The sequence below is a fragment of the Xenopus tropicalis genome, chromosome 9, assembly GCF_000004195.4.
Source record: "Xenopus tropicalis strain Nigerian chromosome 9, UCB_Xtro_10.0, whole genome shotgun sequence".
Classification (NCBI taxonomy): domain Eukaryota; kingdom Metazoa; phylum Chordata; class Amphibia; order Anura; family Pipidae; genus Xenopus; species Xenopus tropicalis.
Window position 1 is genome coordinate 8,830,252 of NC_030685.2, and position 19,030 is coordinate 8,849,281.

At 44.3% G+C, this 19,030-nt stretch overlaps 1 protein-coding gene across 1 annotated transcript in view; it reads left to right on the top strand.

Moving 5' to 3' along the window:
• LOC101733691 overlaps nucleotides 1–7,443 on the top strand; it is a 17,983-nt gene extending 10,540 nt beyond the window's left edge. The window contains exon 3 of the mRNA XM_004918171.4: nucleotides 6,474–7,443. Coding sequence (XP_004918228.1) covers nucleotides 6,474–7,029 — 556 coding nt within the window. The 3' untranslated portion in view covers nucleotides 7,030–7,443. The remainder of the gene's footprint in view (nucleotides 1–6,473) is intronic.
• Nucleotides 7,444–19,030: the final 11,587 nt, after the last annotated feature.

Consider the following 19,030-nt stretch of genomic DNA (forward strand, 5'->3'; position numbering starts at 1 on the left):
CCGCCAAACAAGGAGCCTACTGAAGAAGAGGAACGCCTGACTACAGCCAGCGCATCCCGCTGTCAGGGATAGTTCCATTACGGAAATGCGGGACATTCACGGAACTATCCGGGACAGCGGGATGCGCTACCAAAACCGGGACTGTCCTGCGGAAAGCAGGCCAGTTGGGCGGTATGATTTCTAGCCATGTTAACAAGGCCTAAGGTTCCCAGACTTATAAGGGCCCCTTTTAAATGTCTGCTATATTTTATGAACGAGCGATACCTCTGTCTTCCCCTGCATGCTGTGCTCTGCCAGAGATTCCCAGGAGTGAGAGATACATGTTAGGGATGGGAAGGTGAAACTGCCCGGTGCACAAATAAACACAGCAGCCTCTTCTGCCTGATAAAAGACAGAGCCCCCTCAGCCCCTGACCCGGTGAGCAGGAGAGGAATGCAGCCAAAGCCAATAGTTAACCCTTGCCTTGTCACAAATGCTCCTCCCAGGACAATTAAACATCAAGGTAAGGCTGTGAGCTTGGGGTAGCAGGGGAGATTGAAGAGTTAAGGGGGCGGGGCTTTATTCCCCAGAGCAGAGCAGGAACAGCAATCAATTAATGCTGAGAAGCGGGACATCTAACAGTGATTCCGGGACAGCGGGAAGTGCCATAAATATCGGGACTGTCCCGCTCAAAGCGGGATGGTTGGGAGGTATGATACACAAAGTAACATCTTGCAATACTATTTCACAGAACTTCAGCTGGGGCCTCCTTCCCAGGCCCAACCCCAGGCCCTCCAGCCTCTACTGGCCCAGCAGGCTCTACCGGCCCCAGCGGCCTGACCTGCGGCCCCCGAGGCCCATCCACCGGCCCCCGAGGCCCAACAATTGGCCCCAGAGGCCCTAGGACCCAGCCAGGCCCCAGAGGCCCCAGGACCCAGCCAGGCCCCAGACTCAGACGAAGCGGAGGAGGCCGCCGAGGAGGCCATGGAGGCCATGGAGGCCCCAGACACCCCCCCTTTACTCCTCCCCAAGTTTGAGCCCACTTTCCCCGGCCCTTGGGTTCCCCCCCAGCCCCCCGGATGCCAGCCACCAGGTTCTCCTGCCGAGGAAGGCCCACAACATCGGTCCATGCAGGGGGACCTGGACAATGTGAGGGCTGAGCTGGCCCAGCTCCGGGGGGAAGTGGCCTGTTGTATTCTGGACACAGTATTATAAAAGAGGTTCACAGCAGCTGGTAGTGGAACAAACTTTACTTAGAACAAAACATGGCTGAACTGCCAACAAGTTGGGAGGAAGGAAAGGATAGACAGGCAATGCTAGGGGAAACAGTTATTAGCAGAACAGGATGACACATATCAGTTTTGTGCATGTAACAGCACCATCTAGTGATCACACATTAACAGTCAATACACAACACCCCTCCCCTCCTAGATAACATAATCCTCTAGGTAGCGGGGCTTTTGAATGGCCCTTCGAGCCGCTCCAGTGGAACACTGATAACCTCTACCTGTAGATTGGCCTCAGTGTTTTCGGGTACCCTCTCAGGTACATCTGCTGTTTGTTCAGCTGCAGGAATCTCTTCCTCTGGAAAAGCTAGAGGAGTTAAGTCACTTTGCAATCCAGACTGGCCATGGTCACCCTCAGTGTTAGGACAAGAATTGTCCCCTAGTCTGCTCCGCAGCTGATCAACATGTCTTCGAATAACACGGCCATCCGCAATCTTAACCTTGTATGAGACAGGGCCCGTGGCTTCAACAATGACTGCTGGTATCCATTTTGGTCCCATTGCATAATTTCTGGCATACACACTATTACCTGCTTCAAACATCCTCACTGTGGAGGTCTGTGCATTCTTATGGAATTGATCTTCTTGTTTATTTTGTAAATCCGAAGCCAGGTCAGGATGCAGTCTGTCCAAACAGGTTTTAAGACGTCGGTTCATCAAAAGTTCTGCAGGGCTGCAGCCAGTGCTAGTAGAAGGAGTTATATGCTGCTGCAACAGAAATTTTGCCAGTCTATAATTCCAGTCACCATCAATTATCCTTTTTAAGGCATCCTTTGTGTGTGATAATTGTTTGTGCATCAGCAGCTGCATCATCCACCGGCAACTGCTGGTATGCTTGCGCTAAATCAAGTTTGGCAAATAACTTCCCCTTAGCCAAGGTGCTGAGAATTTGATTGACAGCAGGAATTTGATATGGATGTTCTTGTAATGCCTTGTTGATTGTGCATTTATAGTCAGCACATATCCTCACTTCTCCATTTGGCTTCAGTACAGGCACTATTGGGGTGGCCCAAGTTGGGTGGGTTACTGGAATTAGTGCTCCTTGTTGCACTAAGCGATCTATTTCATCATCTATTTTTGAACAGAGAGCAAATGGTACAGGCCGTGGCTTCATGCGTTTTGGGACAACTTTGGGATCCAGTAGGAATGATATTGGTGAGCCCTTAAATTTACCCAGGCCTTCTTCAAAAACACTGCTAAAGTCTTTGATGACTGCTTGCAAAGAGTCTGCTGTTGCATAATTTACTCCAGTTAACTGAATGCCCAGGGGTTCAAACCACTCTACTCCTAATAAACTTGCTCTTTGTCCTTTAGTAATGATGAGGCGTAGTTTTCCTCTGTCTTTTTCATAGAGGACTTTAACAAAACATGCACCCACAACATCCACAGGCTTTTTATTGTAATCCACAAGTCTAACGTCACATGGTAAAATAGGTGGGCAATTAGTGGGCCATAGTGCATGGAAGGTTTCCTCTGAAATTAAGGAATAGTCACAGCCTGTATCTACCTCCATTCTACACTTAGATCCTTGTAGTATTACATCAGTGTATTTCTTTTTGCACATTGGCTGATTTTCAACACTATTTATTTCAGTGACATAGATACCTGTATCTGCCTCTTTCTCCGTGGTGTCATTTTGGATTTTCACTATATGGGTTGCATTCCCAGATAGATTTGCCCTGGCTTGCTTGGGTCTCTGTAGATTATCAGCTTGGCGGCAGACTCTCTGTATGTGGCCCCGACGCTTGCATTTGTGACACACAGCATTTTGGAAACGACAGTTGCCACGCAGGTGACCTCCCCCACAACTATGGCACATTACTTTAGCTGGATCTGATACTTGTGCTAATGCAGGCTGCAGTTTAACATCAGGCTTGTTATACACTTGATGCAGCTCTGGTGCAATAACTGAAGTGGGTGAGGCCTGTATTTCCTTGGAATGCACAGATGCAGCCTCATAAGCAAGTGCTTCCTCCTGGGCCAAAGCAAAGGTTAGGTTGTGCTTTGCTAGCAGCCTTCTTTGCAGTGCTGCATCCCTAACCCCACACACAAGACGGTCCCTTAGCAAGGGTTCCAAGCTGCTGCCAAAATTACAACTTTCTGCCAATCTGCGCAGCTCTGCTATGTAAGCAGCAATACTCTCATCTGGCTGCTGGCTGCGTCTGTTAAAGTGGAACCTCTTAACAGTCTCAGATATGGTGGGTGCAAAATGATTTTTAAGTTGCTTAATAATTTCCTCAAATGAGCAGTCACTGGGTTTAGTGGGGGACACCAGAGAGTGCACAACCTCATAAATCTTTGAGCCTATGACACTCAGCAGCACTGCACGTCTCTGCATAGGGTTTGTCACATTATTTGCTTCTAGAAAGAAATGCAATCTCTCTGCATAGGAATCCCAGGAGGATGGCCTGGCAATATCAAACTCTTCTATGTGGCCCAGGGACACCATTATGGAGCAATAAGGTCTCAAGGTTTCTGTTTACTCACTGACTCTTGTAGATTTTTTTTTCATGCATTAATCCCATCCTCGTTGCCAGTGTTGTATTCTGGACACAGTATTATAAAAGAAGTTCACAGCCGCTGGCAGTGGAACAAACTTTACTTAGAACAAAACATGGCTGAACTGCCAACAGTCAATACACAACATGGCCGAACTGAGGAGGGACTTTCAGGAACTCAAGGGCAGCAAGCCCTAAGTCCCCCCCCTTTTTTATTTTAAGTAAAAGTTTTTAGTTTTATAGTTTTGAACTGAGTAATGTGCCATTATTTTTCCTTCCTTGATATGGTATTCTATCCTTTCATGTAGTTTCCCCTACACCCTTACATTTATCAGTAACACATCAATATGCTATATGGATTAAATGTTTGCAAATATTCTGCCAACAATTTTGCCTTTAGCCCATTTTGCTGAATAGTAAAACTTGCGCTAATTAGTACGTAGCATATTTTCTGGCGAGTGGGATAACTGCCAATCCAATGTTTTGTTGCCAGAATAATTGCAATATTATATTTGTCCCTGTTTAATAAACTGCCCATAACATATTTGCCGTTTATTCTGTGTCTAAAATCTCTAACTTAATTTAAGCCACTTTAGCAAATGGACCCCTAAGTATTTGGCTAAATATTCTTAAATGCCCCCCCCCCCATTTTATTATCTCTAGCACTTCTTTTTTTTTCTTACTTATATTTTTATTGTTTTTTTGGGGCTTTTTTTGCAAATTAACTTGTATACAGCACCTCTTTAGCACTCTGTGCTCTCCCAGGGCAAAATGTTGCCATTTTTATGCTGCCGATTGTCGCGTGCGTAATGCGATAAATAGCGTGCATGCGGAAAATACCGCACATGCTATTTATCGCGACAAGGATATCGCATGAAATACCGCGCATAAAATAGCGCAAGTGTACTATTAGTGAATCGTGCAAAAAGTCGCCAAAATTAAGAAGCGGTAACATTTTTTGCGCACGTTAAGTTGCACTTTAGTGAATCAGGCCCAATGCATTTCCCTGTCTTTTACACCTGTGTGAAAAAAGGCATTGTTATCAAACACAAAAAGCATTTATACTTCACATCCTCATTATCCAATACTTATCCAGACTTACTTTGCGGTGGCATCACCGATCTGTAACCAAGGCCAGTTCTTATGTATGATTTTATTAACTGACTTAAAATGTGTAGACCTACATGAGAGCAAATTTTTCTTGTTTATTCTCAACATCTAATGTCTTTAAACTGACAGACAGACAGACAGAGGCCTGTATGAGTTTTTGTTTTCTGAGAACTTAATGATTCTTAAGGAGAAATTATTGCACTGCAAGTTTTAATTGCACATAGCACACTTTTAAAGGGGACACTAAACCCTGCTGCACAGCGCGGCTCAACCAAACGTTACTCAGCTGTTGCTGGACTACAAATCCCAGAATAATGTAACATATAATGAAGAGTGAGGCATGCTGGGAGCTGTAGTCCAGCAACATCAGGGCTGTATTCTTAAAGCAATATTGCACAATAAAACTTTCCCAGCTCTCTAGGGCCCGCATTGGCAGCATTGAAATGCAAAAGAATCCTCCAATGAGAATCCCAGCTGATCTGTATAAATCTGGCTCCCTGTTCTCTGTTCCTGCAATTGGAGTTGGGAGCATTAAGCACAGTTTCCCAGCACTGAACAAGTCTGTCCCTTTATCCCCATGTCTGATTCCTGTGCCATATAATGACGGGAAAATGACATCATTATCTCTATATGTAAGGTACCAGCAAGGGGCCTGACACAGTGCTGGGAATCAGCATTCTCATTGGTCAATTCTCTTGCATCATTAATGAAGTTTTGGGTCAGTAGAAATCTTTATGGTTGGGCTTAGTGTCCCTTTAAGATGTGCTTGAAGGTGGTTTGAACTTTTGAAGCAAATATAACTTTTTCATTTAGAAGTTTTATTACATACTCGTGCACTGGCTCAAACTGTCAAGCCCCCACTGCATAGCACACTGCCTCCTTGTGGCTGTGATGGGGCATTGCAGCACAGTTGCCTTGAGGCAGTGGGCCTGGATTGACAGGGACTACAGGGCCCATTAGGTTTTTTCCTGGTGCCCTGCTGGCCATTCCGACCCTGAGATAATGCTACATCTACAGAAAGCTTTGAGGTTGGACTATGACGTTAGACAAGTTACAGAGCCTTACTATCACTTGTTCTCAGTATTCTCTTTAATTTCTGATTGGTTTGGTTTATTTTTTGAGAGAATAAAATATACGCTGTGCTTGAGAAAAAAATTTCAACAGTAGTAATAAAGACTTTGTAGTAATAAAGTAATGGATGGAACTGTTTGCAAGAAAACCCCAGTCTATGGGTTATATCATAAATAAATAAATCAAATAAAACTCAAAATGTAATTTATTAGGACAAAAAGCCTCATAGTGAGTAAGTGCCCCATAAGGCTGTTCTTTTTGTCATAATAAATGATATTTTCATTTTTGATTTTTCACTAACTTTTCAATTATTGATGGCTGTTTGCAGCTCAGTAGATTTATTTTTTCTGAGCCCTAGTTTTTTGGCTCCAGACTGATTCCAGCTCTTTTCAATATATACCCTAGCACAGAGCAACAAAACCCTGAATTTAATAGAGGTTCACTATAGTAAACAAATAATTAATGTGTGATTAACTGTGATGTAGTTATAAATTACTGTAAAAGTGACACTACTTTAATTAATATTGCAGCAGCTATTGTGACAGTGGCTTTGTGCATTACCCGCCCAGCCCCAGCATCTTACCTGGCACCGTGGAGCACTGCAAGTTTCTGGAAACACCGGCAACAGACAATGTCACCGTGGACCACTGCAAGATTGTGGAACCAGCATCAACAGCCTATGGCCACGTGACGCACCGCGTGACTTTTATACCACCAACACCAGCCTCTGGCACCGAGGGAGTCCTCACTTATAAATTATCTGGAAAATACATCATAGCAATCTTCTTTTCTAACCCTTACAGTATGATTTCACATAGGGTAGATTTTCTGCTGAAGATCTATACTGACACTGGTAAACCCATCAAAAATGTTTACAAAGAGATGAAAGATGAAAGTGATTCCAACCATTTCTTGAGCCATTGTAATTCTGGCAATGAGACACAGACCTTTGAAGTTTCAAATGACAATGTAAGGGTTTTAGCTACAATGACAAATACCACAAAGGCTGTTGTAAGAGTACATATTCTAGATAACAATGTGGGTAAAAGTGACGATTGCCGTAGGCACAGCTCTTTGCCTCCATAATCCAGCTTGCAGTACAACACTCATTTTTACACTGAACTGTTCCTTTAATCAAGCATTTGCCAATCTGTTAGCTTCAATGCAGAAGAACAGAGCATTATATTTTTCTATAAAATAGGCTTCCTATACTGTACATGCCCACTGAAATATATGTTAAAGAAATGATAAACTTTTTAACTGTACTTTAAATTACATTTTAATGTATATTAGGAGCCATTTTCATTAATGCGCATGTACTGAGCACTTGCCCCCCAGGGGTTGCTGCATTCTGCCTGCCCCAGCTTGGATTGAACAAGCCAGGAGGGTAGAGGCCTGTGGCTATTCTTTAATGTGTACCCATCAGTGGAACATTGTTTACCCCACTGGAAGTGCAGGTTAATAGAGCCCACACTCTGGTTGGGGGAAAAAATACCATTTTGTGCAAAAAATGCTCCTAATGGGCACTGTGTCCCCAGCAACAGGAGGGGCTCCCAGTGTGGGCGGCCATGTTGTGTCACTAACATACAAATGGTACTTAGTGCCCCAGTTTGCTTATTATGTGACTTCCAGCTGATTAACTAATAGGTGGCCTTTAATTACATGGAAAATAATTCACCAATGAGAATTCTACTGATCCAAAACATAATTAGAGATGCAAGAGAAGTGACCAATGAGAATGCTGATTCCCAGCACTGTGTCAGGCCCCTTGCTGGTACCTTACATATAGAGATAATGATGTCATTTTCCCCTCATTATATGGCACAGGAATCAGACATGGGGATAAAGGGACAGACTTGTTCAGTGCTGGGAAACTGTGCTTAATGCTCCCAACTCCAATTGCAGGAACAGAGAACAAGGAGCCAGATCTATATAGTTCAGTTGATTTACATGTTAGTGACACAACATGGCCGCCCACACTGGGAGCCCCTCCTGTTGCTGGGGACATAGTGCCGTTAGGAGCATTTTTTGCACAAAATGGTATTGTTTCCCCCAACCAAACTGTGGGCTCTATTAATCTGTAAGATTCACAGATAAACAAGGATGATGTAAGGCTCCTACCCTTTTCTTTTGATACCTATTTATGTTGCAGGTGCTAATTGGGTGTTATTGACTAACTGGCGCCAAATACAGTGGCATGGTTATACTGGAGTTCTTGTATAACTTCTTGTAATTCTTGTAAGTATAACAGGTCACGCAACCGTTTCAGTCACAGTGGTAACTATAAATCTATATATTATTATTTGTTTCTCATGCTGAATATGGCTTGTCATTTATATAATAAATATAATTTCACAGCTGCTTGTATTTCTGATTTTCAAATAAAATATTATCACATGCAAACTCTCCTTAGTTTTATTACTTTATTTCAGATCAGTTACATGCCCTGTAGAAGGGGAAAACAGGTTTGATAGTTACTTATGTCTGAGTGATACTGATATCTGCACATCTGATTTCTCACTGCTGGCAATACCTCAGAGGTTTGTTTGCTAAATGTCAGAATTTGTATGAAAAGAAAAGCAGGGCTTAAATAGAAAAGCTGAACCAATGGGGACCCCAATTTATATCTGGTACATTGTTTCAAAAGTCAGAACCAGCAGTGCAGAGCATAAAAAGGAGACAATATAAAAACTGCTTTCTATTGCGGGTAAAGAGACAAATTACTGTTAGCCCACTTACAAAATGAGAGTCCCCTGGCAGTTCTGTTATTGACCAGGGGTGTCTGTTTGGACCCCACTTGCTGGAGGAGGTGGATGGTGCTGCAGACTCTATGATAGGAAGCCATGTAGGAGTAGTCAGTGTGAGGTTAGATCTGGTAATAGTTTACTATTTAGGGTAGTAAGCGGAGGAGCTACAGGCTCCCTGAGAAGAGTAGGAAAGGTTAGTACCCTGGGTGTCACCAACCGGAGAAGGGCCTCAAGCAGTCAGGCTCAGGAACAGATCCCTAGAGGAGCACCACTGTGGGAAACCCTCTAACACTGGGGACAGGTTCACCTGTAAGTACTACCATCTGGTTGTTACTAATGCCCTGCCTCTACCTAATTCAGGTAAGGGAAGTACTGTATCAATTTAAAATATACAAAGTAACATCTGAGATTAAATAAATGGTTAAATTATAGTAACATCTGCTCAGTACGTGTGTTCAGTATGGTTACCCTTCATAATATGTTACTGTAGGGATCCCAAGATTTGGGCCCCTTAGGCTGGGTTCCCCTTTAGACAGGCACCAGAGGGTGGCCATGTGGGATTTGGACACCTAACTCCTAATGTGCTCTTTTCTGGTAAACAGGGCATTACCCTGTAGTTTCAGCAGTAACCACTAGGTGGTGGTGTGCTTCAATATTAAAGGGGAGTCTTTGGTCCTGGGACCCCACCTCTGTCAGAGGTTAGCTACAGTATTCAGCTATAGAAATCAGTTAGATATTTATAGTCACTCTGGGAGTGAAAGGATAGACAGGGTATCTAGTACGGGCAGTCTCATGCCCCTCTGATTTTATTGAGGTTATTACCTCCCGGCATTACAGGCCGTAGTTCAGGTACATTAAGTGGCCAGCTCAGGTGGTAGCTAGGGACCATAAAAAGGAGATTGCCTAAGCGAGAGGGTCTTCTGGCGTGAGTAACGGGGGAGCCCTATGGGAGTGTCTCTTGGCGTGAGTACTGGGGGGAGCCCTATGGGAGTGTCTCTTGGCGTGAGTACTGGGGGGAGCCCTATGGGAGTGTCTCTTGGCGTGAGTACCGGGGGGAGCCCTAAGAGAGGGTCTCTTGGCATGAGTACAGGGGAGAGTCCTAAGAGAAAGGGTCTCTTGGAGTGAGTACCAGGGAGTAGTGAGAGGGTCTCCTAGAGGAAGTAAGGAGAAAGTACCTGAACCTGCATGTCATAATACTGGATACTGTGTGGATATAATTTGGTCAATCAGCACTTCCAGTCTCCTGGGCAACACATACAGATACATTATATTTAACAGCCATTATCTCCCTCATTTCCCAGGACATATATGTAGGTGAAAAGTGAGTGAGGTGTGGTGGATGAATGGGGAGGCCATTTTGCAAACTGGTTATGGATTCAATAGAGTGGGGGTGTGGCCTTAAATGTCCTGATTTTATAACACTGGGAGGAATAAGTAGCAACAAATTAAATCTGTGTGATTCTATTAAACTTATTGCGCAGTTTAAACATTGAGTTGTGGAGTCAGTGTGAATCTTCTCATTGGTGCTGATGAGAATGAGGTCACTGGCCCATTTCCCAATGCTTCCTTGGCTCCCCAGAATCCTTTGCTTCTCCTCAGGGCCACTGTCTTCCAGGTCATCCACCACCACCAGGACTCTGTCCTTCCCTGGAATATGGGCAAATGCAACACACAGAGGGGAACATGTCAGATAATCACATTCATAGGTCTCAGTGCAACTGCACCAACTCTTTCACTGCAGCAATGTGATGGATTTATAGACTTTCCCCATATGTAGTAGAAGACACTATAGGGCTGATTGACTAAGGTGCTTTAAAATGTGCACTATTTATACCATGTGTTAAAATTTTTATTGCGTCCTATTTTTCGCGTTTTAACGCATAATTCACTAAAAGTATATTTGCATTAATTTAGAAATGATGCTGTTTGCGTTATTTAAGTCACGGTAATTTACGCACGCGGTAGCACATAACTAGCGCCATTTTTCACAATTGCGTTGGGGGAGCGTGGAACGTGGTGTTGCGTAATTTCAAGAGCAAGAGAGAAAGCGATGGAGAGCAGTGTGGGAGCCAGCAGAGGAAAAAAGGTGGCAAAAAAGAGGGAACACCTTGCAAGTGTCACCCAGCTCCGGCAGTGACACTGACACAGAGAGGCCTGGCTTCATCGGAAGCCCAGATGTGTCGGATGTGGAGGGCAGTGACAGGGATTATAGGCCAGAGGAAGCCAGTGGAGAGGAGAGTGAGGAGCCTCCCCCCCTCATCACCAAAAAGGAGCCAGAAGAGTCAACAGCAGGAGAGCAGGCTCCGTAATTTAAAATTCTCGGAGTTTGAGAATGAGGCGTTGGTGGAAAGGCTCGTGCTGGTCTTCCATAAAATCATCTGCAAATATGTTGGGAAGACACTAATGGCAGTGAAAACCAAGGACTGGAGGGACATCACAGACCACATTAACAGCGTTGGGTTCTGTCTGTAGCGCTTCTTGCAGTGTTGTCCCAACCCAGGCCAGAAGAGCTAATGTGGCCCCCCAGGAACCTGAGAAAGATAGGTTCCACAAATCCCTCATGAAGCATCATAAAAATTTGATGAAAATTTGGACACACTGCATGTCACACACTAACACCTACAATGCCAGTCAGGCACGCCAAGCTGCACATGAGTCGGCCATGTTAAGCCTCCAACAGGCCAGTCAGGCACACCAAGCTGTACATGAGGCTGCAATGTTAAGCCTGCAAGAGGAGCGGTTAGAACTAAAATGGCAAAAACTTGCATTGTTGGCTAGGCCAAATTCGCTCCTAGAGCAACAAATTGCCTTTCAAGAAAAGACACAAAACGCAATTGAGCCAACATGCTCTACCAGTCAAGATAGTGGTGAGAGCACAGCTACCACTCCTGCAGCTCCTACTAGGCAGCTTTGGAAAAGAAAATAAATATGCCACATTAGGGATCTGTGGAACCTTTCTTTTCTTAAGCCTATCCTATGTTGTTTGTAAATATTTCTTTCTGTTTTTTCTATGTGTGTTGCTGGTGGGGAAATCAACTGCTCAAACCGTTTCTTTTGGAAGTGGGTTCCCTGTAAATAAAACCTTTTTTTTTTTAAAAAGTTTTTTGGTATTTGTTGTTTATGGGATTAAAGATTGTAGGTACTTACAGGAAAAGTAATTGGTAACGATTTGTCCCCGGACTTCATTCCCTTTGGCATCCGCACCTCGGACAGGATCTTGTGGATGGATGGGGTCCTCCAGTTCCTCAGCCACATTGCCTGGTAAGCCGTGCCGGTTTCCCCAGATTGTGCAGTACAGCACACGCAGCCACAATTTGGGCAACTTTAGAGGGGCTGTACATGAGGCTGCCTCCTGATTTATCCAGGCAGCGGAAGCAGCTTTTAAGGACCCCAAATGTCCGCTCAATCACAGACCACGCTCTCACATGTGCTTCGTTCAAAGCACACTCAGCCTGTGTATGCGGCCTGTGAATGGGTGTTAGGAGCCACCGAGAGCAGGGGTAGCCAGCATCTCCTGAAATAAAATAAGATGGAATAAGATGCTGCAAATAAGCTGTTTCCAGTCTCCCTGTGTCAAAATGGCCCTTTTGCAACAGATGTGACAGTGTGAGACTGATAGGTGACACTACAAGCTGCTGCTTTGACTCTCCCGGTGGCAAAAGAGGGCACTTTACACATTGCATTACAAGCTTATGGCAGGCAGGGACTAGTTTTACAGTGGGACACACAAAGCAAATGTGGGCAAGTTGTGCTAGATAAGTGACACAAATACTTACCTAACAGCCACCCGTGAGGCATTTGTCCTGTCTCGAAGGATTGGTAAAGTGCAGACTGTCTTAGGGTGTAAGCATCATGAGAGGAGCCGGGGAACCCAGACACGACGCTCAGGATGTTCATACGGCCATCAAACACCACTTGCATGTTAAGGGAGAGGTAACCCCTTCCTGTTCCTAAAAATGTGCTCCCTGTCTTGGGGGGTTTAATGCCACATGGGTGCAATACATTGCACCCAACACATTGGGGATGCCACTTACCCCATAAAAATGCCTTTTCACGGCATTCCATTCATTCCCATTTTGGGGGAATGAGATAAAATTCCCAGACACAGAGCGGATGGTGTCCAGGACCTGGCCAAGGCACCATGAAAAAGTGGGCTGTGACACCCCTCCATAAACCCCCCCACCCTCTGGAAGCTGCCAGTGGCCAAAAAGTGCAGGGAGCACAGCAGTTTTACCATCCCTCACAGTTTCTGCGAGTCAGTGGCAGCAGGGAAGGCTCAAGCAGCTCATACAGGCTGGATATCGCTGCCCTATTGAGCCTGTAGCGCCTGACCACTTCATCCTCGCTTAAAGGAGAAGGAAAGGCTAAGTCACTTGGGGGTGCCAAAATGTTAGGCACCCCCAAGTGACTTAGATTGCTTTTTCACGGCTTTTCACGGCTTTTTCACAGCTTTTTCACGGCTTGCATCTTCAGTGGGCTACTGGATTTTTTTGCTGTTGGATATTGACCCCCATGCAAGGTGAGGTTCTTCCAGTATTTGCACCTGATACCCGTTTGGGTAAGTTAACAGAGGGTTGAGCTCCCCAATACTGCTATTGTTTTCTCCGTACAGGGGCACCAGCCCGGGGTAAAAGGTAAGCGACCTAAGTTACTTGGGGGTGCCTAACATTTTGGCACCCCCAAGTGACTTAGCCTTTCCTTCTCCTTTAAGCCCTCTAATGTGGCCCGTCCCCTGAAAATCCAAGGACGCATCACTCTTGAAGGTTCAGGGACTTGATGTTCCTCCTCCAAATCCAACAAAAAGCCCATAGCAAACTCCATCTTGCCTTTTTCCACTAAAAAATGAAAAATGTGCTCTGCACAATGCCTCCCCCATTAGGCGCTAAAATACGCACACATTCGCGGGCTAATTAACACATTTAACGTTTTAGGCGCTTTTGTGAATCATGCATTAGTATTATTTTCATTCGCTAAATAACGCAATGCGTTAAAATTAACACATGCGGTTGCGCGCTAATTAACACGTGCGATATGCGACTTAACGCATGCGATAATACTATAGCGAATTGCACAATTTTAATGCAAAAAAGCATGCGATAAGCGTTATCGCACCTTAGTGAATCAACCCTCTAGTTTCAAAAAATTACACCAGCCCCGTCTCCAGTCATTTTATACAATGTTGTGATTCAGAAGTATCATGTTTACAGATCTGTTTGTGAAACATTAAACATAGCAACTTATAATAAAAACAGAGTTTAAACCATGACATGTGCCCCGAACAAAGATCCATTTAACTTCTAGGTGTAACAGTCTACTGTGCATATCTGAGCCTCTCTCATCAGATAGAACTCTGTCAATGTATTGAAATTGCAGCACTCCCATTTCATATTCATAAAACCACCTGTATTTCACATAGGGCACAGACACAGCACGTGTCGGACCTCCTTGTCCTTTCTCAAGCTAACAAACAATCATTTAATATATTCAAATATACTTATACACATATATATATAACATTGCCCCCTAGTGGTAATCCAGTTGTATAATGTTTACAACAATCACATAGAGTTTGATACAAAATACCCCAAGAAATCCCTTTAATGCATCTATTTAACAACATGCAATGTTACCCTTTGCCAGCTAATTCATACTATACAATTCACAACAATTAATATGTAAAGGAAAGAGGGAGCCTACTTTGTATGTATGTATGTATATCTTTATTTATAAAGTGCTACTTATGTACGCAGCACTGTACAGTAGAATACATTAATACAAACAGGGGATTAATAAGATAATAGATAAATACAAAGTATAACAATAAATACAAATAAATACAAGATACAGTTACAGTTGCAATAAGTTAAGAGTCAAAGACACAAGAGGATGGAGGTCCCTGCCCCGCAGAGCTTACAATCTATATGGACACACATAGGCAAATATAAGTGCTGTAGGTCACTGCTTCTTTATTTTGCACGCATATGCTTGGTAGCCATTAGGGAAAAAGGTAAAACCATAATGAATAATTAAAAACAATCTGCACCACATTTATATCTGTGGGCCTAATTCATACTCTTTATTAAGTAGACAAGTCAAAGGATACACTACATATCGCGAATTACAATTTGCAGACATGCCCATTTCAAAGAATCTACCAGTCACCGAACTTTGAAAATGGATGAATCTCTTAACATAGATGCAGGTGACACATTTCCATGCACCCCAAGGGTAAGTCCCTTTGGTATCTAACCACGTGGTTTTCATCTTTCTTGATTTACCTAAAGTAGGAGAAAGCACATTGCCCAAGGTAAGAGCCTTACGTGCAACGAGGATGAATCATGTGTTATGAATGAGAGTTTTTCCCTTTGCTCCTCGCTTTCCTTTGTCTCTTCACAGCGGGATCGTGAACAGAGAGCTGTTGAGCTGTTTAAGGACATGGGATCGATCCTGAGACATACACAGATATCATCGTACGATGTTTGTCCGACTTTCGGCCCGTGTGTGGACTCCGAATTATCGTCCCGACAATTGTTGTACCATGGCGATCGGTCAGGTTAGAAAATTTCTGTCGAATGACGATAAAATCTGTGCATGTATTTTGTATTGGACGATAGCTTGGGCGACCTATGGCGTATGTGTGACCTGATGACCTATGACATGTAATGAAAATTGCGCGTGCATAGAAACGTACGTACGTTTATTATACGTGCATTTATTATGCGTACGTTCATACGTGCGTGGAACTTTAACAACCTTGCATTTCATGCTACATAAGTTCCCCCAGATTTTATTGTATTTTATGCCTGCACTACCTATGGTATCCTGCTGCAGGGGTGGTTACCAAGTAAACTTTCTCTAGCAACGTTTATTAATTGTTCTTCTTTAGTATGAGTGGTTGCTAACCAACTAAATTAACAAAGTCAAGGAAATTTGGTGTGGTACAACAAATAGAATGTGTTTATTTTGGTATGATTTTCTAATATGTTGTTTGTTTCTTTCACAAACACAAAAAAAAATTTGAAAATATATAAAATATATAAAAAGAAACTTTGTAGAAGATCTGCACAAACTATTTAGAAGACATTTAAAATTTGAAGAAACATGAAAACTAATCAGATTTTTTTCAATCTTGTCAATAATTTCGGCAATTTCTTGTTCCAGGAATACTATGGCTTCCCCTGAACACTGTATGGCTTTCTTTGCGACTTGGAAGCGATCAGCGCAGCTTCTCAGTTTACTCAGGAAGTTGTGTTTTATGCTGGTTTCCTTGTTGGATTCATCATCCAAACCTTAAATAAGATACATACATTAAAATATATGCAACTTAACAAACCCTAGTACAAAGACCATCCATCTATGCACAAACCTGATATGGGCAGCATGCAGGGCCACCATCAGAAATCACAGGGCCCCCCTCCTCCCAAGCCCTGCCCCCCAATGGCCCCTCCCATCAGTACAAAGGACACACAGACATTGGTAGCCAGGGCCCCCCTAAAATATTGGTAGCCAGGGCCCCCCTAAAACATTGGTAGCCAGGGCCCCCCTAAAACATTGGTAGCCAGGCCCCCCAGCGTCCTCCAGCTCCCACCAGAGTCCTTCCCAGCATCCTCCAGCTCCCAAACCCCCCAAGCATCCTCTGGCTTCCCCCCCCAGAATCAGAATCGTCCAGCTCCCCGCTGCATCTGCACAGCACCCCCCAGTGTCCGCCTGTGGCTTCCCCCAGTATCCTCCAGCTCCACCCCCAATGACTTCCTCCGGCTCCCTGCCCTCCACCCCAGCTACTTTCTCCCGCTCCCCGCTCCCCGCCCTCTACCCCAGATACTTACTCCCCGCTCCCTGCCCTCCACCCCAGTTATTTACTCCTGCTCCCCGCCCTCCACCCCAGCTACTTACTCCCGCTCCCTGCCCTCCACCCCACCTACTTACTCCCGCTCCCTGCCCTCCACCCCACCTACTTACTCCCGCTCAACCCCCTCCACCCCAGTTATTTACTCCTGCTCCCCGCCCTCCACCCCAGCTACTTACTCCCGCTCCCTGCCCTCCACCCCAGCTACTTACTCCCGCTCCCCACCCTCCACCCCAGTTATTTACTCCTGCTCCCCGCCCTCCACCCCAGCTACTTACTCCCGCTCCCTGCCCTCCACCCCAGCTACTTACTCCCGCTCCCCACCCTCCACCCCAGCTATTTACTCCCACTCCCCGCCCTCCACCCCAGCTAATTACTCCTGCTCCCCACCCTCCACCCCAGCTATTTACTCCCACTCCCTGGGACAACTGTCCCCCCTGTGCCACCCTGATGGCGGCCCTGGCAGCGTGTCTTGCGAGGAGCTGTGGGGCTCTTCAGTGTTGTCTGTTTTCTGAGATTCTAAACTCACATCCAAAGCAGCATCTGTAGTGGAGCTATTCTCTTCAATGCCTTCAACAGCTGTATCCTGAGTATTTTGGTTTAAATCAGTTGGTTGTCCTCTGTTTCTTTTCATGGCAAGAAGTCTTGCTCTCTTGATTTGTTCTACAAGAACACACAGTTATTAAAATATAACACAAAATGAACAAGTTATGATAAGCTATTATAGGAACAGAGCCAGCACCGCAGAGAAGGGGAAGCCGTATCAGGAGAGTGAGTGAAAGTAGAAGGGAAAAGGACAGAGCAATACAATAGATAATACACAAACATTAAAAGTATGGTGACGGTGTTCGTCCTGACGCACCGCTAACTTTATTATAGTTTTGTAAATTACTTTTATTTATAGTCCAATAAATGCTTTGTAACTGCTCTTCCTCCCTCAACTTTAGATCTGACCAGCGCTTCCGCAGTTGGTCTTTAGAGCGCAGCATGCCAAATTTGGTTTTGAGACCTTCAATTACTTTATTAAGAATCTTATCTTTTCGTGTATTTGCCCGATGGTATACCGCTTTTTTGGCATCATAGTCATGCTTCTCTAGGATTTGTACCATGTATACCATTTCTGCACGACTCAAAGGTGTAGCTCTGGCCATTGTTGTAGCAACCCTCTCTGTGGCAGGTCTCTCCATGAAGAAGACGAGAAGAACTGGCACCAGAACCCGTGTGACGTCAGCGGAAATGACGTAGTATCGCATGTGTTTCTGCAAATACTTTGTGTTCAGGGAGTGTGGCACGATCGTTCATCTTCGTCCAAACGACCCCGTATTTTTTCCCTTTGGAATCCATGGTTTAGCATTCAGGTGAGTGTGTTTGATATAATTATTTGTTATTCGTATCATATGGTGGGTTTTTCATTTAAAAATAAAACAAAAAGAAAAAAAAACACAAAGAGACTGTTTAAAGATCGTTCGGATGGACGACCAAACGAATGTTTGCTTGCGTACTGTGAATATATGAACTCCTATAGACTGTATAGAATGTTTTTTAACAATGTCCCACTACTTTTTTCAGTTACAAACTGTTGCTTTACTACTTTTGTAACCCAGTGATTGGTCACTTACATGATTTCATTGTGAAGTATGTATGGTACCTATACCAGAATATGCTTTTCTGACCACTAGTTTGATAGTACATGTTTTTCCCCCCAGGATTAGAGATGTAGCGAACCCGCGCAAAAATGTTCGCGAACCCGTTTGCGGACTTTCGCCAAAACTCGCGAATATTCGCGAACTTTGCGAACCCCATAGACTTCAATGGGAAGGCGAACTTTAAAACCTAGAAAAGCCATTTCTGGCCAGAAAACTGATTTTAAAGTTGTTTAAAGGGTGCCACGACCTGGGCAGTGGCATGCAGGAGGGGGATCAAGGGCAAAAACTTCTCTGAAAAATACTCCAAAAAAAACCGCCAAAAAATAACGCAAAAAAAATAAAAAACGGCAAAAAATAACGCCAAAAAAAACCCCGCAAGCTATTCCTATGTATATGCATATATGCGAAAAAACGCGGCGGAAAAACCAAGGCGAAAAAACGCGGCGCCAAAAAAAAAAAACGCGGCGAACCCAAAGTGGCGAACATCGCCAAAAGTCCGCTGTTCGCGCGAATTAGTTCGCCGGCGAACAGTTCGCTACATCTCTACCCAGGATGGCAGAAACATTCATGAACCCAGATTTCTTGCCAATAGTTCCACAACCACCACACCAATATTGGACCCACTACCCTCAATACCCACCCCATACATACCCTAATAATAATAATCCATGTTCCTCAACCCCCTCACCAACAAACAGGAGTATCCCCTTCTTCAATAGCCCTTCCCCAATAAACTCAGAGAATAGTTTACAGTTCCAGGAAAACAATTTGAGCTAGTACACAAACTTATAATAATTGCTCTTGCACTTGTTTACACCACACTTGTTTTTCTTTTTGATTTAAGTTAT